At 41.7% G+C, this 21056-nt stretch overlaps 2 protein-coding genes across 2 annotated transcripts in view; one reads left to right on the top strand and one right to left on the bottom strand.

The window, feature by feature from the left end:
* Positions 1–21056, bottom strand: part of LOC307124756 (uncharacterized protein) — a gene marked incomplete at its 3' end in the record, with an annotated part of 457096 nt that overhangs the window by 164372 nt on the left and 271668 nt on the right. The window lies entirely within an intron of this gene.
* Positions 937–20998, top strand: LOC307124600 (uncharacterized protein). Its single transcript, XM_079813944.1, has 3 exons — positions 937–2045; positions 5280–7472; positions 19907–20998. The coding sequence occupies exons 1-2, from the start codon at positions 1340–1342 to the stop codon at positions 6275–6277; spliced, it is 1704 nt and encodes a 567-aa protein (XP_079670070.1). The 5' UTR covers positions 937–1339; the 3' UTR covers positions 6278–7472; positions 19907–20998.

Here is a 21056-nt window from a genome sequence, read left to right as displayed (position 1 = left end):
GTAGACAAAAAACTCCAAACAACATGAGCTATTAAAAAAAATTATAAGTGATCTAGGAGCTTGAAACAGCTTTTTACAGCAGAAGCCACTATAGCACAGTGAATATCAACCAGGGGGCCTCAAGATGACTTATCTCAAATAAGACAGAAATAATTAAGAAACTGAAGGTTCACAGTCATGATTGTGTATATGACAAGCTAGAAAGGTTTTATTTTATGCAGAAACTGCAATTTCCAACAGCTGAATCAAAAGAGCTTTATACTTGTAATTCCCTGTTTTGTAGGCCTACCCCATTCACCTCAGAGTGTGTCTTATAAAGCTGGCAAACAAAGAGAAATAACTAAGTACGGCTTACAGGTCAAACTCATTAATGCCCTGATTTCTCCCACAGACAGCTTAATTATTATTTGCACAATTTTTCATACGAACCAGACATTCAATTTGACAGACTTTTGATTTAAAAAAAAAAGTGTAATGTTATACATATTTACATTTTAGTATTTTAATTAAGATTATCTAATATATAGGCTAACTAAATTAGGCTAATTGTGAGATTTGTTTGTGGCCCCTGGAAGTTTGCTGAGGCCCCCTAGAAGGCCGCCTGGTTGAGAACCACTTGTGTATAAGTCTTTCTGTCGGTCTGACAGTAGCCTGTTTCTGTGTATATATAGGACATGTAAAGACTTCAAAAGGTTTTAATTTACATTTTACGTCAAGACAACGTCGAAGATTATCGTGACGAACTTGCCTTTCAAACGGCGTCATATGTAATCAACTATTAAAACTTTATTTTGCATTAGCAAAAGTTTCTTGTGTAAACTAGAGTTTTGTGTACAACATGATTTACAAACATTAATAAACACTAATCATTCTTTCGCTCTGGAAAATCGTCATTTTCATGCGCTTTGTTTACGCGAGAGTATGTCATTAAGCCGCGACCACATCTTTGACCAATCAAAAGTCAGGATTGACCTCCGCGTTTGCTCTGTGGAATGAAGGCTCTGGTTCGTAGCTAGAAAACGACTAACAATTACTATATTAATGCAGATTAAAAAATAGTGTTGTCGTGAGATTTCAGTGTGGTTATTTATCGAGCTTTCAACTAAACCCAGGCAGCGAACGGCTCTATTTGTAAGAGGAATGTGTGGGCTAGTTTGCTAATAGCAATGCTATAGCTCGTAAGGCTCGTCTTTAGTTTCTCATTTCTGAGTGATTAGAAATACTGTCGCAGCGAGACTCCAGAGGATGAGCGTTTCATTTGTTAAAGCACGAAAAGATTACAACAATAACTGATAAATAGGTTTTTTCGTTTGGTTGTACTGCAGAAAAATTATTCGCAATGAACTCAAAGCGCAACAACGGTGAAAACGGGGCGGGCAGAATCAACTCAGTGTCGGTACCAACAGCAACAAACAGCTCATCAGCAAACGCTTCTCATCGTAAACAAACTATAATCAACTCAGCCCATAAGGGTGAGAAGGATGAGTGCATGCAGAACACACTCCGGGACAAAAACCTCTCCATCTCCACACTCAGAACTCGCCTCGGACCGACCATCAGGTCCACTCTGTCCGCGGCAGTGGACACCCTTCTGGGCGAGATCGTGGCGGTGCTGTCTGAAACCCAGCGGGAGCTGCTGACTAAAGAGCAAGAGAACGAGAAGCTGAAGGTTCGTCTCGAAGTCTCGGAGAGAGAGCTCAAGACGTTACAGGAGTGTCTGTGTAGCGCTCAGAAATTAATCGACCAGCTTCAGGGTCCCTTTGGAAACCCGTCCATGCCGGGACATCACGTCTACGCCGCCTCTGGACCCTTAAACTCGAGCCGCTTGACACATCGGAATGCGCCCGAGCCGGATCCGCGCTGCTTTACTGGAGCTGAACCCGAGTTGAGCGGCGCTCTGGGTGATGCCATACATGGCTTTGACTCCAGGGAAGAGTTCAAGAGCTGCCATCTCTCCATTCAGGCTGATGGGACGGTGACGAACAGCTTTTATGACCCTATATCCGTCCATTCGTCTAACATCTGTCCAGACATGAACCGACCTGGTAAGGCAACAATCACTTTTACACATGTACAGACATAGTCAGAAATATTGACACCCTTGGCAAAAATGATCAAAGAAGGCTGTAAAAATAATTTACATTACTTTTGATCTTTCATTAAATTGCCAAAAAATCTAACCTTTCATTGAAGTAAAACAATTGAAAGTGTGTGGAAAGGGAAACTCACATTATGAAATAAATGTTTTTCTCCAAAACATGTTGGCCACAATTATTAGCACTCCTAGAAATTCTTACGAGTAAAATATCTCTGAACTATATTCCCATTTCACCCTGGTAGGAACATGAAATTGTCCAGCTATGACTTGAGTTTAAATTTGAGGAAACACAAAGGCCAACAATGGGTAAAACCAAAGAATATACACAAAATCACAAAATAGAAAGTGGCTGTAAGAAAATAGCTAAAGCAGTGAAAATTCCTATATCATCAGAGCAATAATAATAAGTTCCAATCACCTAAAGATGTTACAAATCTGCCTGGAAGAGGACGTGTTGTTTGGGAAGGTTTCAAGAAAAAAATCCTCTGCTCTCATCCAGAAACAAACTCCAGCATATTCAGTTATCAGACACGACTGGAACTTCAAAAGGGGCCGGCTTCTATGGTCAGATGAAACTAAAATAAGAGCTTTTTGACATCAAACCCACCAGATGGCTTTGGTGCAAACAGGAATAAAAAGTACCCCATGCCCAGGGCCGGCCCGTGGCATAGGCGGAATAGGCAAATGCTAGGGGCGCCACTCATCCATAGGGGCGCCAAAATGTATTACTGATACTATGTTATTAATATTAATTTGAAATATTACCAAATAAAGCGCAAAAAAAACGTAACTAAGTCCCCCGCCTCTTTCCGGTGCGCCTCATCAATGCCGATCTACTTGAAGTGCGTCAGAAATACAACGCGCGATCAGTTTATCGTTAGGGGAATTTGTTGTGTCGCGTCGCCTCTCGCCGCATCTAACGCAGACAGGATTGCTTTCATTTTTTAGGGTGCTTGGCCGTTCGCGCCAGGTGTTGATACGGTGTAAGTTGCCTGATTTTATGACGGATGGCCGAATTGAAGTGTCTAAAAAAAAGACAGAAGCCCTCTGATGCAGGGAAGATAAGGGATACACTGCTCTTCTTACGTAGTAGGCTATTTGTGTCTTGTTTCTAGTCTAAATATCTAAAATTCATAAATCAAGGTTGAAGGTGCATTTACTAGATAAGTTAAATGACAGAAGATAGTTTTCTTGTTTTCTTGAAAATAAAATTAAAATGAAGTGAGTTTTTGCTTAAAACAAGCAAAATTATCTGCCAATGGAGTGGAAAAATAATCTTGTTTCTGATTGAAATCTTGTTTCTGTCCCACAGAATTAAGATTATTTTTCTCACCCCATTGACAGATAATTTTGCTTGTTTTAAGCAAAAACTCAAGACATTTTTCTTGTTTACTTGAAAATAAAATCAAAATGTAGTATGTAATTTTACTCATCTAGTAAATGCACCTTGATTTAAGAATTTTTAGATATTTGGACTGGAAACAAGAAAAAGATTCTAAATAAGAAGAGCATTTTTTGCTGTGTAAAGACAGAAGTAAAGGGATGTAGGCAAATTAGTTGAACAGTTAATGAACAGTTTATTTAATTGCATAGTAGTAAAATACTAATGTTTGCTAATTAATTCCAGTTATTTTTACCTTAAACTTTATGCAAGCAGCTGTTCTGGGTTCTCCAGAGGTCACAGCCAGTGTGATTTTGTAAAAAATAAATAATATAAAAATATTAAACGCATGTAATATCACTTTTTTAATAGCCTAATGTTTTTACTCTGCAGTTGTGCAGTTTTAAGGGGGTGTATAGCAATGTATAGCTAAAATGTATTTGCCGAAATTAGTAATGATATTTATATACAGGTTTATTTAAAATGGCAACATTTTATGTAAAATTCACATTAAATATCAACATTTCTCAGTTGAATTCCTGGTGAAAGCATGAATGCTCATAGTTTAGTGGAAGATTGCTGCCATCTACTGGAAAACAAACACTTTTGCTAGTTCTCAATGAACAGTTTGTGCATGAATGTTGGATGCAATTACTCTTGCTATTTGTGTTTAGGCTGTAATGTGGCATAGGTGTAATATTTGTACAGTTTTACTATCATCAGCCTTTAACAAATAAAAAAATATCATGAACATAATGATGGGGTAGAATGGACTGGACATCATATAAAACAACAACAACAATAAAAATAAAACATCAATGCATTACAAAAATAAAACAGTGTTTCCACAACTTAGAATGATAATGTGTAGTGCTAAACCTTGATACAAGGGGCACCAAGTAAAATCTTGCCTAGGGCAGCAAATTGGTCAGGGCCGGCCCTGCCCATGCCCATGATTAAATATAGAAATTGTGGGCCTATTTTTTTCTGCTGGAGGTCCTAGACTTCTTGTTCAGATACATGGTATCATGGATTCTTTCAAACACCAAAAGATAAAGTGTCAAACCCTGACCGCTTCTGCTAGAAGTCTTATAATGGGCTGTGGTTGGATCTTCCATCAGGACAACGATCCAAAACAAACATCAAACTCAAACACACAAAATGAAGCTTCTGCCATGGCTGTCCCAGTCCTCTGACCTGAACCCTATAGAAAATGAGTGGGGTGAACTGAAGAGAAGAAGCACCAACATGGATCTGGAATTCTGAATGGAGGAATGGTCTCTGATCTCTTGTCAGGTGTTCTCCAAGCTCATCAGGGATTAAACGAGAAGACTCAGAGCTGTTATCTTGGCAAAAAGTATTTAATAAAACGGTGCCATTAATTGTAGCCAATGTGTACTGGAGGAAAAACATTTATTTCATAAATTGGTTTTTTCCCACATTTTCAATTGTTTTACTTCAGTGACAGATTAGATTTGTGTTGTTGTTGTTGTTTTTTAAACATGCTCAGTGTGGCAACAACACTGACACACAACAGTTAAGGGACGCATATTTTCTCTTTTTTACATTTAAATTACAGAAGAGTAATAATTTAAAATATTTTTTTTCTAACATTGTTAACTGTAATCTTTAGCAAATCTGAAAATACATTTCATACATAAATTGTAACATTTAATATTATTAGAGTCTAATAATCTTATGAAGCATAATGAGAATTTCATAATTTGGAAAACAAAATTTGACTGCTCATTCTCATAGACCTTTCCTACTGGTGTTTTAAATGTGTGATCTGTGTCACAGGTGACATGGTGGATGACAGCAGAAGACTCTCACACACCCGACCCCCGAACCCTCCCTCACACACTAGCTTCTCTGTTAAAGAGGAGCAGGTTGCTACCTCAGGACAGCTGTGTGTGCGGGGCAGAGAGGCGCCCACAGAAGCCGAGCACTCAGCTCAGAGCGTGTGTGATCTGGCATACGTCCACGTGGTCGAGGAGGAAGGAGGCTCCCGCTCACACCATCACCCGTCCAAAACAACACCACCGCCCCCCTCCAGGCCTCACAATGGACCCTCCTCCAGTAGTTCGCCTACACAGGGGACCTCCGGACTTAGATCGGCCCAGAGAGATGTTCCTGGTTTGAGTATGACTCCTAGGAGGAGCCCGGGTGTGGGTGGCTCATCTCCAGAAGAGCCCATGCGGCGCTCCATCTCGGAGTTGATGGGGGAGGCACCTGGAGAACGTCCTCACTTGTGTTTGGAGTGTGGCAAGACCTTCCGCCTGATCTCTAGCCTGAAAAAGCACCTGAGGATCCATACAGGAGAGAAACCGTACCCTTGCACCGTGTGCGGCCGCCGTTTCCGTGAGTCTGGTGCTCTTAAGACTCACCTCCGCATCCACACGGGTGAGAAACCGTATTCCTGCTCTGAGTGCGGAACGCAGTTTCGACATCTCGACGGCCTGCGGAAGCACCGCCGCACCCACACCGGTGAAAAACCCTATGTGTGTAGCGTCTGCGGGAAACGCCTCAGTCGCCTGCAGCACCTGAAGCACCACCAGCGCATTCACACAGGAGAACGGCCGTGTTGCTGCCCACTCTGCCATCGAGGCTTTAAGGATCCGGCCAGCCTGAGGAAACACCTCCGCGCCCATCAGGGGGAGCCTGGAGCGGATGAAGCAATGGGCATGGCAGGTTTGGCAGAGGGGGATGGAGGATCCATGGATGATGAGGATATGAGATTCGGGATGTGGGGGGAAGAAGAAGGAAATGAAGGCGAGCCTGTGGTGGACTGTGTGTAGTCAAGCAAACAGATAAGCAAAAACTGAACTGAATTTTGGTCTTATAGTGAATTTAACCTCTGACTTAATGCTTTTTTTCTTGAAAGGACATTTTTTTCCCCCTAATTTTTTAAACCAAAATGTGGTGTTTACTATACGATCAAGGTTACATCTAAAAAACCCTAAATTTTCTCATTTTATTCACAAGCTCATTATTTGACAATATGTTTATGTAACTTTAAAATTATGACTTGTATAATATCCACTTACTTTTAGTACATATTATATCCGATGAGACCAGGACAAAACCACTGCAGGTCATGCAGCCTTTTCCTTCTATGTGTTTGCGTTTGGGGCTGTTGACGCTCCTGTGGGACTAACGGGGTACTGTATGATCTGTTACCCACAGTTATGGGTGTTGTCAGTGGTGTAATAATAATTTGAAGGCCCTCTTCAAAGAAAGAGCTATTGCGTAGATGTTCTAAGATGAACACATTAAAGCCTTAACTGTGGTTTTATTGCACAGGCTCACTCTCCGATGTGCATCAAAAGCTCTAGTATTGTTTTTTAAATGAAGGTAACTTTTTTTCCTTTTTATCGTTGGGTGTTTGCAGGCTGCAGAATATTCATTCAGTTTACCTGACGTTTGTTCAGTTTATTCGTAGATTTAGGAGCATTTGGAGGATGTTGTGTTCAGGGTGAAGAGTATCTCACAGGGTGCTGATCCAAAAAATCAGAAATGTGACTGCCAGGGTTAATTCAACTGAGTTCAGCTGACTCATCTGTAAAAATGTATTCTGCAGATCCACAGCTAACACAGAAATCAAGGGAACTTTAAAAGTGGTGCCCTCTAATGGATGTAAGACGGAAAGACTGTTACTGCCAAATTGCTTGGTTTGGTTTGTTCTCCAACAAAGATGGACTTTATTTCTGTCATGGCCATGGCATCAATCTGTGTGGTTTTGTGAATACATTTTTTTTTCACCTTTTTTTTTTTGTTTTTGTTTGCTTTTATATCTCAAAAAAATGCCATTTTGTATATTCAGTGTGTATATTCTGTACATAGAACTGAAATAGGTTTAGTCTTTAAAATTTCAAGCCAGAAACTGGAGCTTAAAAAGATCCATGACAAGTGTTTTAATATCTTTGGACTATTTAAACTGTTCACTTTATAATATTGCATTTGTTCCTGTGCCCACATGTGATGTTTAATTAAGTTGGCTTGGAAGAGCCAACTTACTGATATTGTACTTAAACTTATTATTAAGTTGGCTTGGAAGAGCCAACTTACTGATATTGTACTTAAACTTATTAGTGGTGCTTGCGTAGCAAGGCATCACTATTACTATCTAGCCCCAGAACGAGTTTTAGTGATGCCTTGCGCAGCAAGGCATCACCATCACTCTCAAACATACCTATTAGTGTTGGTTGTGAAGCAATGCATCAATATTGTTATTCTCCATACTTATTAATATTAGTGGGGCTTGCGTAGCAAGCCCTAAATATTAATATCTCACCCCATATCGGTTTATTTTTATTATTCTTATTCCGGACAACATTTTGTCCCGCTACTCCTCCCACATTTTTCGTCACAGACCCATGAATGAGGTGTCAAAACGTGCGGCCTATTCGGGAATGGTGTGCTATATCTTTTCTAAGGGGTCGGGGGTGCGGTGTTCGCCCCAGGGGCGAAAAAGTAGCGAAAAAAATCCCATAGACTTAACATTGCAAAAATGTAAAAAAAAATTAACAAGTCATAACTCTAAGCGAGGATTTCGTAGAAACTCGTGGGTCACCACATTTGAAGAGGCTGACAGGCCCTGTAAGATGACACATCTCAATGGGGTATAAGTTGTACCCCTGGGGTGCAGGAGCTGCCTAAATTTGCCCCATTGACTTACTATGGGGAGGGACGTCCCATAAAACGCATGCGTTTCTCTTACTATGGGAAATTGCATAGGGATTTTGTATTGACCACAGCTCTGGCTCACAGTGTCTCAGAGACAAGGGGGTGGGCTCAATTTACTCAGACAGCCAATCACTATCTCAGGATGATTGTCAACCTATGAAGCCACGCCCTAGCAACCATTTAGAGCTCCCTAGCAACTGATCCCATAGACTTCCATTGAAAGAGATCAAAGGGATATCTTTGGATAGAAGTGTCATAGAAACACGAGGGTGGGTTTGTTTGACTCGGGGCATCAACAGCCAATCACAAATCACCTTCAATACTTCCTAGCCACGCCCTAGCAACCATTATCAAGCAGCCTAGCAACCGTTAATCACGACCTATATCTCTGCCTCAGAACATCATAGAGGCATGGGGGTTGGTTTATATCATTCATACTGACAAGCAGCCTTTGGAGTATTGTCATTGGATGCTGCCAAGCCACTCCATAGCAACCAAACAGAGTACCTTAGCAACCGTTTACCAAGACATATATCTCTGCCTCAGAACATCATACAGACATTGGGGTTGGTTTATATCATTCATACTGACAAGCAGTATCATCATTGGATGCTGCCATGCCACTCCATAGCAACCAAAAAGAGTACCCTAGCAACCGTTTACCAAGACTTATATCTCAGCCTCAGAACATCATGCAGACATGGGGGTAGGTTTATATCATTCATACAGACAAGCAGTATCATCATTGGATGCTGCCAAGCCCCCCTAGCAACCAAACAGAGTACCCTAGCAACCGTATACCAAGACCTATATCTCTGCTTCAGAACATCATAGAGGCCTGGGGGTTGGTTTATATCATTCATACAGACAAGCAGTATCATCATTGGATGCTGCCAAGCCCCCCTAGCAACCAAACAGAGTACCCTAGCAACCATATACCAAGACCTATATCTCTGCTTCAGAACATCATAGAGACATGGGGGTTGGTTTATATCATTCATACAGACAAGCAGTATCATCATTCGATGCTGCCAAGCCCCCTTAGCAACCAAACAGAGTACCCTAGCAACCATATACCAAGACCTATATCTCTGCCTCAGAACATCATAGAGACATGGGGGTTGGTTTATATCATTCATACAGACAAGCAGTATCATCATTGGATGCTGCCAAGCCCCCCTAGCAACCAAACAGAGTACCCTAGCAACCGTATACCAAGACCTATATCTCTGCTTCGGAACATCGTAGAGACATGGGGGTTTGTTTATATCATTCATACAGACAAGCAGTATCATCATTGGATGCTGCCAAGCCCCCCTAGCAACCAAACAGAGTACCCTAGCAACCGTATACCAAGACCTATATCTCTGCTTCAGAACATCATAGAGGCATGGGGGTTGGTTTATATCATTCATACAGACAAGCAGTATCATCATTGGATGCTGCCAAACCCCTCCATAGCAACCAAACAGAGTACCCTAGCAACCGTTTACCAAGACCTATATCTCTGCCTCAGAACATCCTAGAGACATGGGGGTTGGTTTATATCATTCATACAGACAAGCAGTATCATCATTGGATGCTGCCAAGCCCCTCCATAGCAACCAAACAGAGTACCCTAGCAACCGTTTACAAGGACCTATATCTCTGCATCAGAACATCGTAGAGGCATGGGGGTTGGGTCTTTTGACTCAGACTGGCAAATAGTCTTTAAATGTCACCCCATAAATTGTATAGCCACTCCATAGCAACCATATAGAGTACCCTAGCAACCGTACAAACACATGAATAGGACATATCTCAGCTCCACAACATCGTACAGACTTGGGGGTGGCCTCTTTTGTTTCGGGTGAGAATCCAGTACACACAACATAGCATCCGAGAGGATTTTTTTGCCACGGCAAGCACCACTCACATTTTCTTCAGGAAATGTACATTCTAGTGTTGTGTTTACTATTCACCTTGAAGAAACTTTGGCGTGCTACTCCTCCGGCACCGTTTGTTGTAGGCCCATGAATGAGGTGTTAAATCGTGCGACTTATTGAGGAGAGGTGTGCTATATCTCTTCTAAGCGATCGGGTGTATGATGTTAGTTTTCGGCGGGAAAAAAATCGTCCCAATCAAGTCCCCATTGACTTAACATGGAGAAGAGGTTTATGTGATCATATCTCCGCATCAGAACATCACAGAGACTTGGGGCTGGTCTCATTTGAATCGGCCTATCAAGCAGCTAATAACTAGTGACATTCAAACTTCATAGCCACGCCCTAGCAACCAGCTACAGCACCCTAGCAACCATATATCAACATTAACAAGCCATATCTCAGCCCCAGAACATCGTACAGACATGAGGGTGGTCTCTTTTGACTCAGACTGGCCAATATTCGTTAAATATCAAACCATAAACTGTATAGCCACACCCTAGTAACCATTTACAGTACCCTAGTAACCGTACAAACACATGAATAAGCCATATCTCAGCCCCAGAACATCCTACAGACATGTTGCTTGCCTTTTTTTCATTATCCGGGTGGCGAATTTTGCCACGGCAAGCACCACTCACATTTTCTTCAGGAAATGTACATTCTAGTTAGTGGTGCTTGCGTAGCAAGGCATCACTATTACTATCTAGCCCGAAAACGGTTTTAGTGATGCCTTGCGAAGCAAGGCATCACCATCACTCTCAAACATACATATTAGTGTTGCTTGTGAAGCAATGCATCAATATTGTTATTCTCCATATTTTTATTATTAGTGGGGCTTGCGTAGCAAGCCATAAAAATATTTAGATCGGTTTATTATTATTATTCTTATTCTTATTCCGGACAACATTTTGTCCCGCTACTCCTCCCACAGTTTTTGTCACAGACCCATGAATGAGGTGTCAAAACGTGCGGCTTAATCGGGAATGGTGTGCTATATCTTTTCTAAGGGGTCGGGGGTGCGGTGTTCGCCCCAGGGGCGAAAAAGTAGCGAAAAAAATCCCATAGACTTAACATTGCGAAAATTTTTAACGAGTCATAACTCTGAGCGAGGATTTCGTAGAAACTCGTGTGTCACCACATTTGAAGAGGCTGACAGGCCCTGTAAGATGACACATCGCAATGGGGTATAAGTTGTACCCCTGGGGCGCTAGAGCTCCCCAAATTTCCTCAAATTTCCCCATTGACTTATAATGGGGAGGGACGTCCCATTAAACTCATGCGTTTCTCTTACAATGGGAAATTGCATAGGGATTTTGTATTGACCATAGCTCTGGCTCACAGTGTCTCAGAGACAAGGGGGTGGGCTCAATTTACTCAGACAGCCAATCACTATCTCAGGATGATTGTCAACATATGAAGCCACGCCCTAGCAACCATTTACAGCTCCCTAACAACTGATCCCATAGACTTCCATTGAAAGAGATCAAAGTGATATCTTTGGATAGAAGTGTCACAGAAACACGAGGGTGGGTTTGTTTGACTCGGGGCATCAACAGCCAATCACAAATCACCTTCAACACTTCCTAGCCACGCCCTAGCAACAGTTATCAAGCAGCCTAGCAACCGTTTAGCAACACCAATATCTCTACCTCAGAACATCATAGAAGCATGGGGGTTGGTTTATATCATTCATACTGACAAGCAGCCTTTGGAGTATCATCATTGGATGCTGCCAAGCCACTCCATAGCAACCAAACAGAGTACCCTAGCAACCGTTTAGCAAAACCTATATCTCTGCCTCAGAACATCATAGAGACATGGGGGTTGGTTTATATCATTCATACTGACAAGCAGTATCATCATTGGATGCTGCCAAGGCACTCCATAGCAACCAAACAGAGTACCCTAGCAACCATTTACCAAGACCTATATCTCTGCATCAGAACATCATAGAGACATGGGGGTTGGGTCTTTTGGCTCATGTTAGCAAACTGGACTTTCAACATGCTACACATGCTAGCAATGAATAGCTACATGCTAATAATGATTAGCTAACAGCTAAATCAGGCTGAGAACATGCTAACAACTCTATAAAAACTCCATAGTAACCATTTGTGACAATTGACAACTCCCTAACAACAACATAACAACCACCCACAATACCTTAGCAATGCCTAGCAACCGCCCAAAACACCTTAGCAACCGCCTAGCAACGCCCTAGCAACCACCCAGAATACCTTAGCAACCGCCTAGCAACACCATAGCAACCACCCAGAATACCTTAGCAACCACCTAACAACTCCCTAGCAACCACCCAGAATACCTTAGCAACCGCCTAGCAACCGCCCAGAACACCTTAGCAACCGCCTAGCAACGCCCTAGCAACCACCCAGAATACCTTAGCAACCGCCTAGCAACACCATAGCAACCACCCAGAATACCTTGGCAACCACCTAGCAACACCCTAGCAACCACTCCAAATACCTTAGCAACCACCTAGCAACGCCCTAGCAACCACCCAGAACACCCTAGCAACGCCCTAGCAACCACCCAGAATACCTTAGCAACCGCCTAGCAACCGCCCAGAACACCTTAGCAACCGCCTAGCAATGCCCTAGCAACCACCCAGAATACCTTAGCAACCGCCTAGCAACACCATAGCAACCACTCCGAATACCTTAGCAACCACCTAGCAACAACCTAGCAACCACCCAGAATACCTTAGCAACCGCCTAGCAACACCATAGCAACCACCCAGAATACCTTAGCAACCGCCTAGCAACCGCCCAGAACACCTTAGCAACCGCCTAGCAACGCCCTAGCAACCACCCAGAGTACCTTAGCAACCACCTAGCAACACCCTAGCAACCACTCCGAATACCTTAGCAACCGCCTAGCAAAGCCCTAGCAACCACCCAGAATACCTTAGCAACCGCCTAGCAACACCATAGCAACCACCCAGAATACCTTAGCAACCACCTAGCAACCACTCCGAATACCTTAGCAACCACCTAGCAACGCCCTAGCAACCACCCAGAATACCTTAGCAACCGCCTAGCAACGCCCTAGCAACCACCCAGAATACCTTAGCAACCGCCTAGCAACACCATAGCAACCACCCAGAATACCTTAGCAACCACCTAGCAACACCCTAGCAACCACTCCGAATACCTTAGCAACCGCCTAGCAACGCCCTAGCAACCACCCAGAACACCATAGCAACCGACCAGAACACCTTAGCAACCGCCTAGCAACGCCCTAGGAACCACCCAGAATACCTTAGCAACCGCCCACAACACCTTAGCAACCACCTAGCAACGCCCTAGCAACCACCCAGAATACCTTAGCAACCGCCTAGCAACACCCTAGCAACCACCCAGAATACCTTAGCAACCGCCTAGCAACCGCCCAGAACACCTTAGCAACCGCCTAGAAACGCCCTAGCAACCACCCAGAACACCTTAGCAACCGCCTAGCAACACCCTAGCAACCACCCAGAATACCTTAGCAACCGTTTACCAAGACCTATATCTCTACCTCAGAACATCATAGAGACATGGGGATTGGTTTATATCATTCATACTGACAAGCAGTATCATCATTGGATGCTGCCAAGCCACTCCATAGCAACCAAACAGAGTACCTTAGCAACCGTTTACCAAGACCTATATCTCTGCCTCAGAACATCATACAGACATGGGGGTTGGTTTATATCATTCATACTGACAAGCAGTATCATCATTGGATATTGCCAAGCCCCTCCATAGCAACCAAACAGAGTACCCTAGCAACCGTTTACAAGGACCTATATCTCTGCATCAGAACATCGTAGAGGCATGGGGGTTGGGTCTTTTGACTCAGACTGGCAAATAGTCTTTAAATGTCACCCCATAAATTGTATAGCCACTCCATAGCAACCATATAGAGTACCCTAGCAACCGTACAAATACATGAATAGGACATATCTCAGCTCCACAACATCGTACAGACTTGGGGGTGGCCTCTTTTGTTTCGGGTGAGAATCCAGTACACACAACATAGCATCCGAGAGGATTTTTTTGCCACGGCAAGCACCACTCACATTTTCTTCAGGAAATGTACATTCTAGTGTTGTAATTACTATTCACCTTTTCAAAACTTTGGCACGCTACTCCTCCGGCACCGTTTGGTGTAGACCCATGAATGAGGTGTCAAATCGTGCGGCTTATTGAGGAGAGGTGTGCTATATCTCTTCTAAGCGATCGGGTGTATGATGTTAGTTTTCGGCGGGAAAAAAATCGTCCCAATCAAGTCCCCATTGACTTAACATGGAGAAGAGGTTTATGTGATCATATCTCCGCCTCAGAACATCACATAGACTTGGGGCTGGTCTCATTTGAATCGGCCTATCAAGCAGCTAATAACTAGTGACATTCAAACTTCATAGCCACGCCCTAGCAACCAGCTACAGCACCCTAGCAACAATATATCAACATTAACAAGCCATATCTCAGCCCCAGAACATCGTACAGACATGAGGGTGGTCTCTTTTGACTCAGACTGGCCAATATTCTTTAAATATCAAACCATTAAATGTATAGCCACACCCTAGTAACCATTTACAGTACCCTAGTAACCGTACAAACACATGAATAAGCCATATCTCAGCCCCAGAACATCCTACAGACATGTTGCTTGGCTTTTTTGCATTACAGTAGCATTCGAGAGGATTTTTTTGCCACGGCAAGCACCACTCACATTTTCTTCAGGAAATGTACATTCTAGTTATTATTATTATTCTTCTTAGACTAAAAAACTAATTGCTACTCCTCCTAGACTGTTCAAGCTACATCCACCAAACTCGGATCAGACCTTCAGACTAGTCTGACTCGGGTTGCTTTATCTTTTTAGACTGATCCGACTTACGGTTTTCCTAAAAAAGCTGATTAAAACTTGGAAAAACTCCCATAGACTTTCATTGACGGAATGTTCAGATTTTCAAACTGTTCAACTGTCAAAAATTCAAATCTAAACACTGAAGCCCAGACTCACTCCAACTGACATTCTGTGAAATACATCTGAGCCATAGAGACTCATTAAACTCATCTATCTATCTATCTATCTATCTATCTATCTATCTATCTATCTATCTATCTATCTATCTATCTATCTATCTATCTATCTATCTATCTATCTATCTATCATCTGACTATTTCTATCTATCTATCTATCTATCTATCTATCTATCTATCTATCTATCTATCTATCTATCTATCTATCTATCTATCTATCTATCTATCTATCTATCTATCTATCTATCTATCTATCTATCATCTGACTATTTCTATCTATCTATCTATCTATCTATCTATCTATCTATCTATCTATCTATCTATCTATCTATCTATCTATCTATCTATCTATCTATCTATCTATCTATCTGACTATTTCTTTCTATCTATCTATCTATCTATCTATCTATCTATCTATCTATCTATCTATCTATCTATCTATCTATCTATCTATCTATCTATCTATCTATCTATCTATCTGACTATTTCTTTCTATCTATCTATCTATCTATCTATCTATCTATCTATCTATCTATCTATCTATCTATCTATCTATCTATCATCTGACTATTTCTATCTATCTATCTATCTATCTATCTATCTATCTATCTATCTATCTATCTATCTATCTATCTATCTATCTATCTATCTATCTATCTATCTATCTATCTATCATCTGACTATTTCTATCTATCTATCTATCATACTAGAACGGGGTAAACTGGGGCAAATCATACTAGAACGGGGTAAACTGGGGCAAATCATACTAGAACGGGGTAAACTGGGGCAAATCATACTAGAACGGGGTAAACTGGGGCAAATCATACTAGAGCGGGGTAAACTGGGGCAAATCATACTAGAACGGGGTAAACTGGGGCAAATCATTCTAGAGCGGGGTAAACTGGGGCAAATCATTCTAGAGCGGGGTAAACTGGGGCAAATCATACTAGAGCGGGGTAAACTGGGGCAAATCATACTAGAACGGGGTAAACTGGGGCAAATCATACTAGAGCGGGGTAAACTGGGGCAAATCATTCTAGAGCGGGGTAAACTGGGGCAAATCATTCTAGAGCGGGGTAAACTGGGGCAAATCATACTAGAGCGGGGTAAACTGGGGCAAATCATTCTAGAGCGGGGTAAACTGGGGCAAATCATTCTAGAGCGGGGTAAACTGGGGCAAATCATACTAGCGCGGGGTAAACTGGGGCAAATCATTCTAGAGCGGGGTAAACTGGGGCAAATCATACTAGAACGGGGTAAACTGGGGCAAATCATACTAGAGCGGGGTAAACTGGGGCAAATCATTCTAGAGCGGGGTAAACTGGGGCAAATCATACTAGAACGGGGTAAACTGGGGCAAATCATACTAGAGCGGGGTAAACTGGGGCAAATCATACTAGAACGGGGTAAACTGGGGCAAATCATTCTAGAGCGGGGTAAACTGGGGCAAATCATTCTAGAGCGGGGTAAACTGGGGCAAATCATACTAGAACGGGGTAAACTGGGGCAAATCATACTAGAACGGGGTAAACTGGGGCAAATCATACTAGAGCGGGGTAAACTGGGGCAAATCATTCTAGAGCGGGGTAAACTGGGGCAAATCATACTAGAACGGGGTAAACTGGGGCAAATCATACTAGAACGGGGTAAACTGGGGCAAATCATACTAGAGCGGGGTAAACTGGGGCAAATCATACTAGAACGGGGTAAACTGGGGCAAATCATTCTAGAGCGGGGTAAACTGGGGCAAATCATACTAGAACGGGGTAAACTGGGGCAAATCATTCTAGAACGGGGTAAACTGGGGCAAATCATACTAGAACGGGGTAAACTGGGGCAAATCATACTAGAACGGGGTAAACTGGGGCAAATCATTCTAGAGCGGGGTAAACTGGGGCAAATCATACTAGAGCGGGGTAAACTGGGGCAAATCATACTAGAGCGGGGTAAACTGGGGCAAATCATATTAGAGCGGGGTAAACTGGGGTAAATCATACTAGGACGGGGTAAACTGGGGCAAATCATACTAGATCTATCTATCTAAACTACTAAAACTCAAACTATTTCAAACTTTAAACTTTTCAAACTATTTAAAACTATTTATTTCAAACTTTTCAAACTATTTCAAACTTTCTGGTCTAGCTTTTCCAAGCCAACTTAAAGTTTGTCTCGACGAACTTTTTTATCTAGTTATTATTATTCTTCTTAGACTAAAAAACTAATTGCTACTCCTCCTAGACTGTTCAAGCTACATCCACCAAACTCGGCTCAGACCTTCAGACTAGTCTGACTCGGGTTGCTTTATCTTTTTAGACTGATCCGACTTACGGTTTTCCTAAAAAAGCTGATTAAAACTTGGAAAAACTCCCATAGACTTTCATTGACGGAATGTTCAGATTTTCAAACTGTTCAACTGTCAAAAATTCAAATCTAAACACTGAAGCCCAGACTCACTCCAACTGACATTCTGGGAAATACATCTGAGCCATAGAGACTCATTAAACTCATCTATCTATCTATCTATCTATCTATCTATCTATCTATCTATCTATCTATCTATCTATCTATCTATCTATCTATCTATCTATCTATCTATCTATCTATCTATCTATCTATCTATCTATCTATCTATCTATCTATCTATCTATCTATCATCTGACTATTTCTATCTATCTATCTATCTATCTATCTATCTATCTATCTATCTATCTATCTATCTATCTATCTATCTATCTATCTATCTATCTATCTATCTATCTATCTATCTATCTATCTATCTATCTATCTATCTGACTATTTCTTTCTATCTATCTATCTATCTATCTATCTATCTATCTATCTATCTATCTATCTATCTATCTATCTATCTATCTATCTATCTATCTATCTATCTATCTATCTATCTATCTATCTATCATCTGACTATTTCTATCTATCTTTCTATCTATCTATCTATCTATCTATCTATCTATCTATCTATCTATCTATCTATCTATCTATCTATCTATCTATCTATCTATCTATCATCTGACTATTTCTATCTATCTATCTATCTATCTATCTATCTATCTATCTATCATACTAGAACGGGGTAAACTGGGGCAAATCATACTAGAACGGGGTAAACTGGGGCAAATCATTCTAGAGCGGGGTAAACTGGGGCAAATCATACTAGAACGGGGTAAACTGGGGCAAATCATTCTAGAGCGGGGTAAACTGGGGCAAATCATTCTAGAGCGGGGTAAACTGGGGCAAATCATACTAGAGCGGGGTAAACTGGGGCAAATCATACTAGAACGGGGTAAACTGGGGCAAATCATACTAAAACGGGGTAAACTGGGGCAAATCATTCTAGAGCGGGGTAAACTGGGGCAAATCATACTAGAACGGGGTAAACTGGGGCAAATCATACTAGAGCGGGGTAAACTGGGGCAAATCATACTAGAACGGGGTAAACTGGGGCAAATCATACTAGAGCGGGGTAAACTGGGGCAAATCATACTAGAACGGGGTAAACTGGGGCAAATCATTCTAGAGCGGGGTAAACTGGGGCAAATCATTCTAGAGCGGGGTAAACTGGGGCAAATCATACTAGAGCGGGGTAAACTGGGGCAAATCATACTAGCACGGGGTAAACTGGGGCAAATCATACTAGAGCGGGGTAAACTGGGGCAAATCATACTAGCACGGGGTAAACTGGGGCAAATCATTCTAGAGCGGGGTAAACTGGGGCAAATCATACTAGAGCGGGGTAAACTGGGGCAAATCATACTAGCACGGGGTAAACTGGGGCAAATCATACTAGAGCGGGGTAAACTGGGGCAAATCATACTAGCACGGGGTAAACTGGGGCAAATCATACTAGAACGGGGTAAACTGGGTCAAATCATACTAGAGCGGGGTAAACTGGGGCAAATCATACTAGAGCGGGGTAAACTGGGGCAAATCATTCTAGAGCGGGGTAAACTGGGGTAAATCATACTAGCACGGGGTAAACTGGGGCAAATCATACTAGAGCGGGGTAAACTGGGGCAAATCATACTAGCACGGGGTAAACTGGGGTAAATCATACTAGCACGGGGTAAACTGGGGCAAATCATACTAGAGCGGGGTAAACTGGGGTAAATCATACTAGCACGGGGTAAACTGGGGCAAATCATACTAGAGCGGGGTAAACTGGGGCAAATCATACTAGCACGGGGTAAACTGGGGCAAATCATGGTAAACTGGGGTAAATCATGGTAAACTGGGGCAAATCATACTAGATCGGGGTAAACTGGGGCAAATCATTCTAGAGCGGGGTAAACTGGGGTAAATCATACTAGCACGGGGTAAACTGGGGCAAATCATACTAGAGCGGGGTAAACTGGGGCAAATCATACTAGCACGGGGTAAACTGGGGCAAATCATGGTAAACTGGGGTAAATCATGGTAAACTGGGGCAAATCATACTAGAGCGGGGTAAACTGGGGTAAATCATACTAGAGCGGGGTAAACTGGGGCAAATCATACTAGAGCGGGGTAAACTGGGGCAAATCATATTAGAGCGGGGTAAACTGGGGTAAATTATACTAGGACGGGGTAAACTGGGGCAAATCATACTAGATCTATCTATCTAAACTACTAAAACTCAAACTATTTCAAACTTTAAACTTTTCAAACTATTTCAAACTATTTATTTCAAACTTTTCAAACTATTTCAAACTTTCTGGTCTAGCTTTTCCAAGCCAACTTAAAGTTTGTCTCGACGAACTTTTTTATCTAGTTTAGAGCTGTTGTTGCAGATGTTTGAAATTTGTGGTCCATCTGTAGTTGGTTCAACAAAAATGATTGTAGTTAACACCCCAAAAAGATTCAGTGTAAGAACACTCTGCTTCATGCTTGGTAAATATGCAGAACCGAATGTTTGATCTCATGTAAAAATCAAACATTCAGATTTGTTTTGGTAGTATTAAACCAATATATTGGGCTGGTCTGCAACACTTTATATGTAATACTGTAATACAAATTGAGGGGCAGCAACGTTTTTAGCAAAATGGAGTGAAAGATTCAAAGTAGTAATGTTTAAGTTTCAATATATGGTATGATCAATGTAAACTTTCATTCTCCAACATTATACTTTATTGTAATGTATCTAAATACAGGCCAATTTTGATAAGAAAACATTAAAATCTGCAGAGAATTCTTTTGCTATAACAAAACTCTACTTGCATATCCTTTAGTATGTATTTCCAGTCATTATACTCTTTTATAAAAAAGGGCACAGTCATCATCTCCTTAATATCTATAACCTTCAAGTTCACTCATATTCAGAATGATGTACAAGCAGTATTATAATCACTGACCATTAAAACTTTCAAATGTATCAATTTCTGAATCTGGATTTAAAATATTCATGCAAGATTCTTATGGCTTTTGGGGACGGAATTTATCAATGTACATACAGCAGGTTGAGAGCCTTCCAAGTGTAATTCAGACGTGTGCGTGGCCTCATGAACTTGGGCAAATAAACAGGACAGTGTTACAGGTGGGGCTTTTCGTGAGGGAGTTCAGGACTAAGATGAAATTAGACTTTTTTTTTTCTCTCTGTCTGTTTTCTTGATTTTTATATATAGTCTTTGTTTATAGTTGTGTGAATAGTCTTTCTTTTCTGTGTGTTGACTCTGGTTACGCTGGAGTGAAACAGTCTGACTCACAGGAACAACAGAGGAAACTAACTGCATGTATTTTGCATTTGAACAATCTCTTGAAAAAATTAAAACATCTATAATTTTCACAATCAACAACAATCAGTTATCATCAATGCATTTGTTAGGCTTAAAGGTGAACTATGTAAGATTTTTGCAGTAAACTATCCAAAAACCACTAGGCCAGTGTTATATATTTTGTTCAGTTGAGTACTTTGAATATCCCAA

The sequence above is a fragment of the Gobio gobio genome, assembly GCF_949357685.1.
Source record: "Gobio gobio genome assembly, chromosome: 4".
NCBI lineage: Eukaryota > Metazoa > Chordata > Actinopteri > Cypriniformes > Gobionidae > Gobio > Gobio gobio.
The sequence above is the reverse complement of the archived record's forward strand: the minus strand, read 5'-3'. Positions and strand labels throughout refer to the sequence as shown.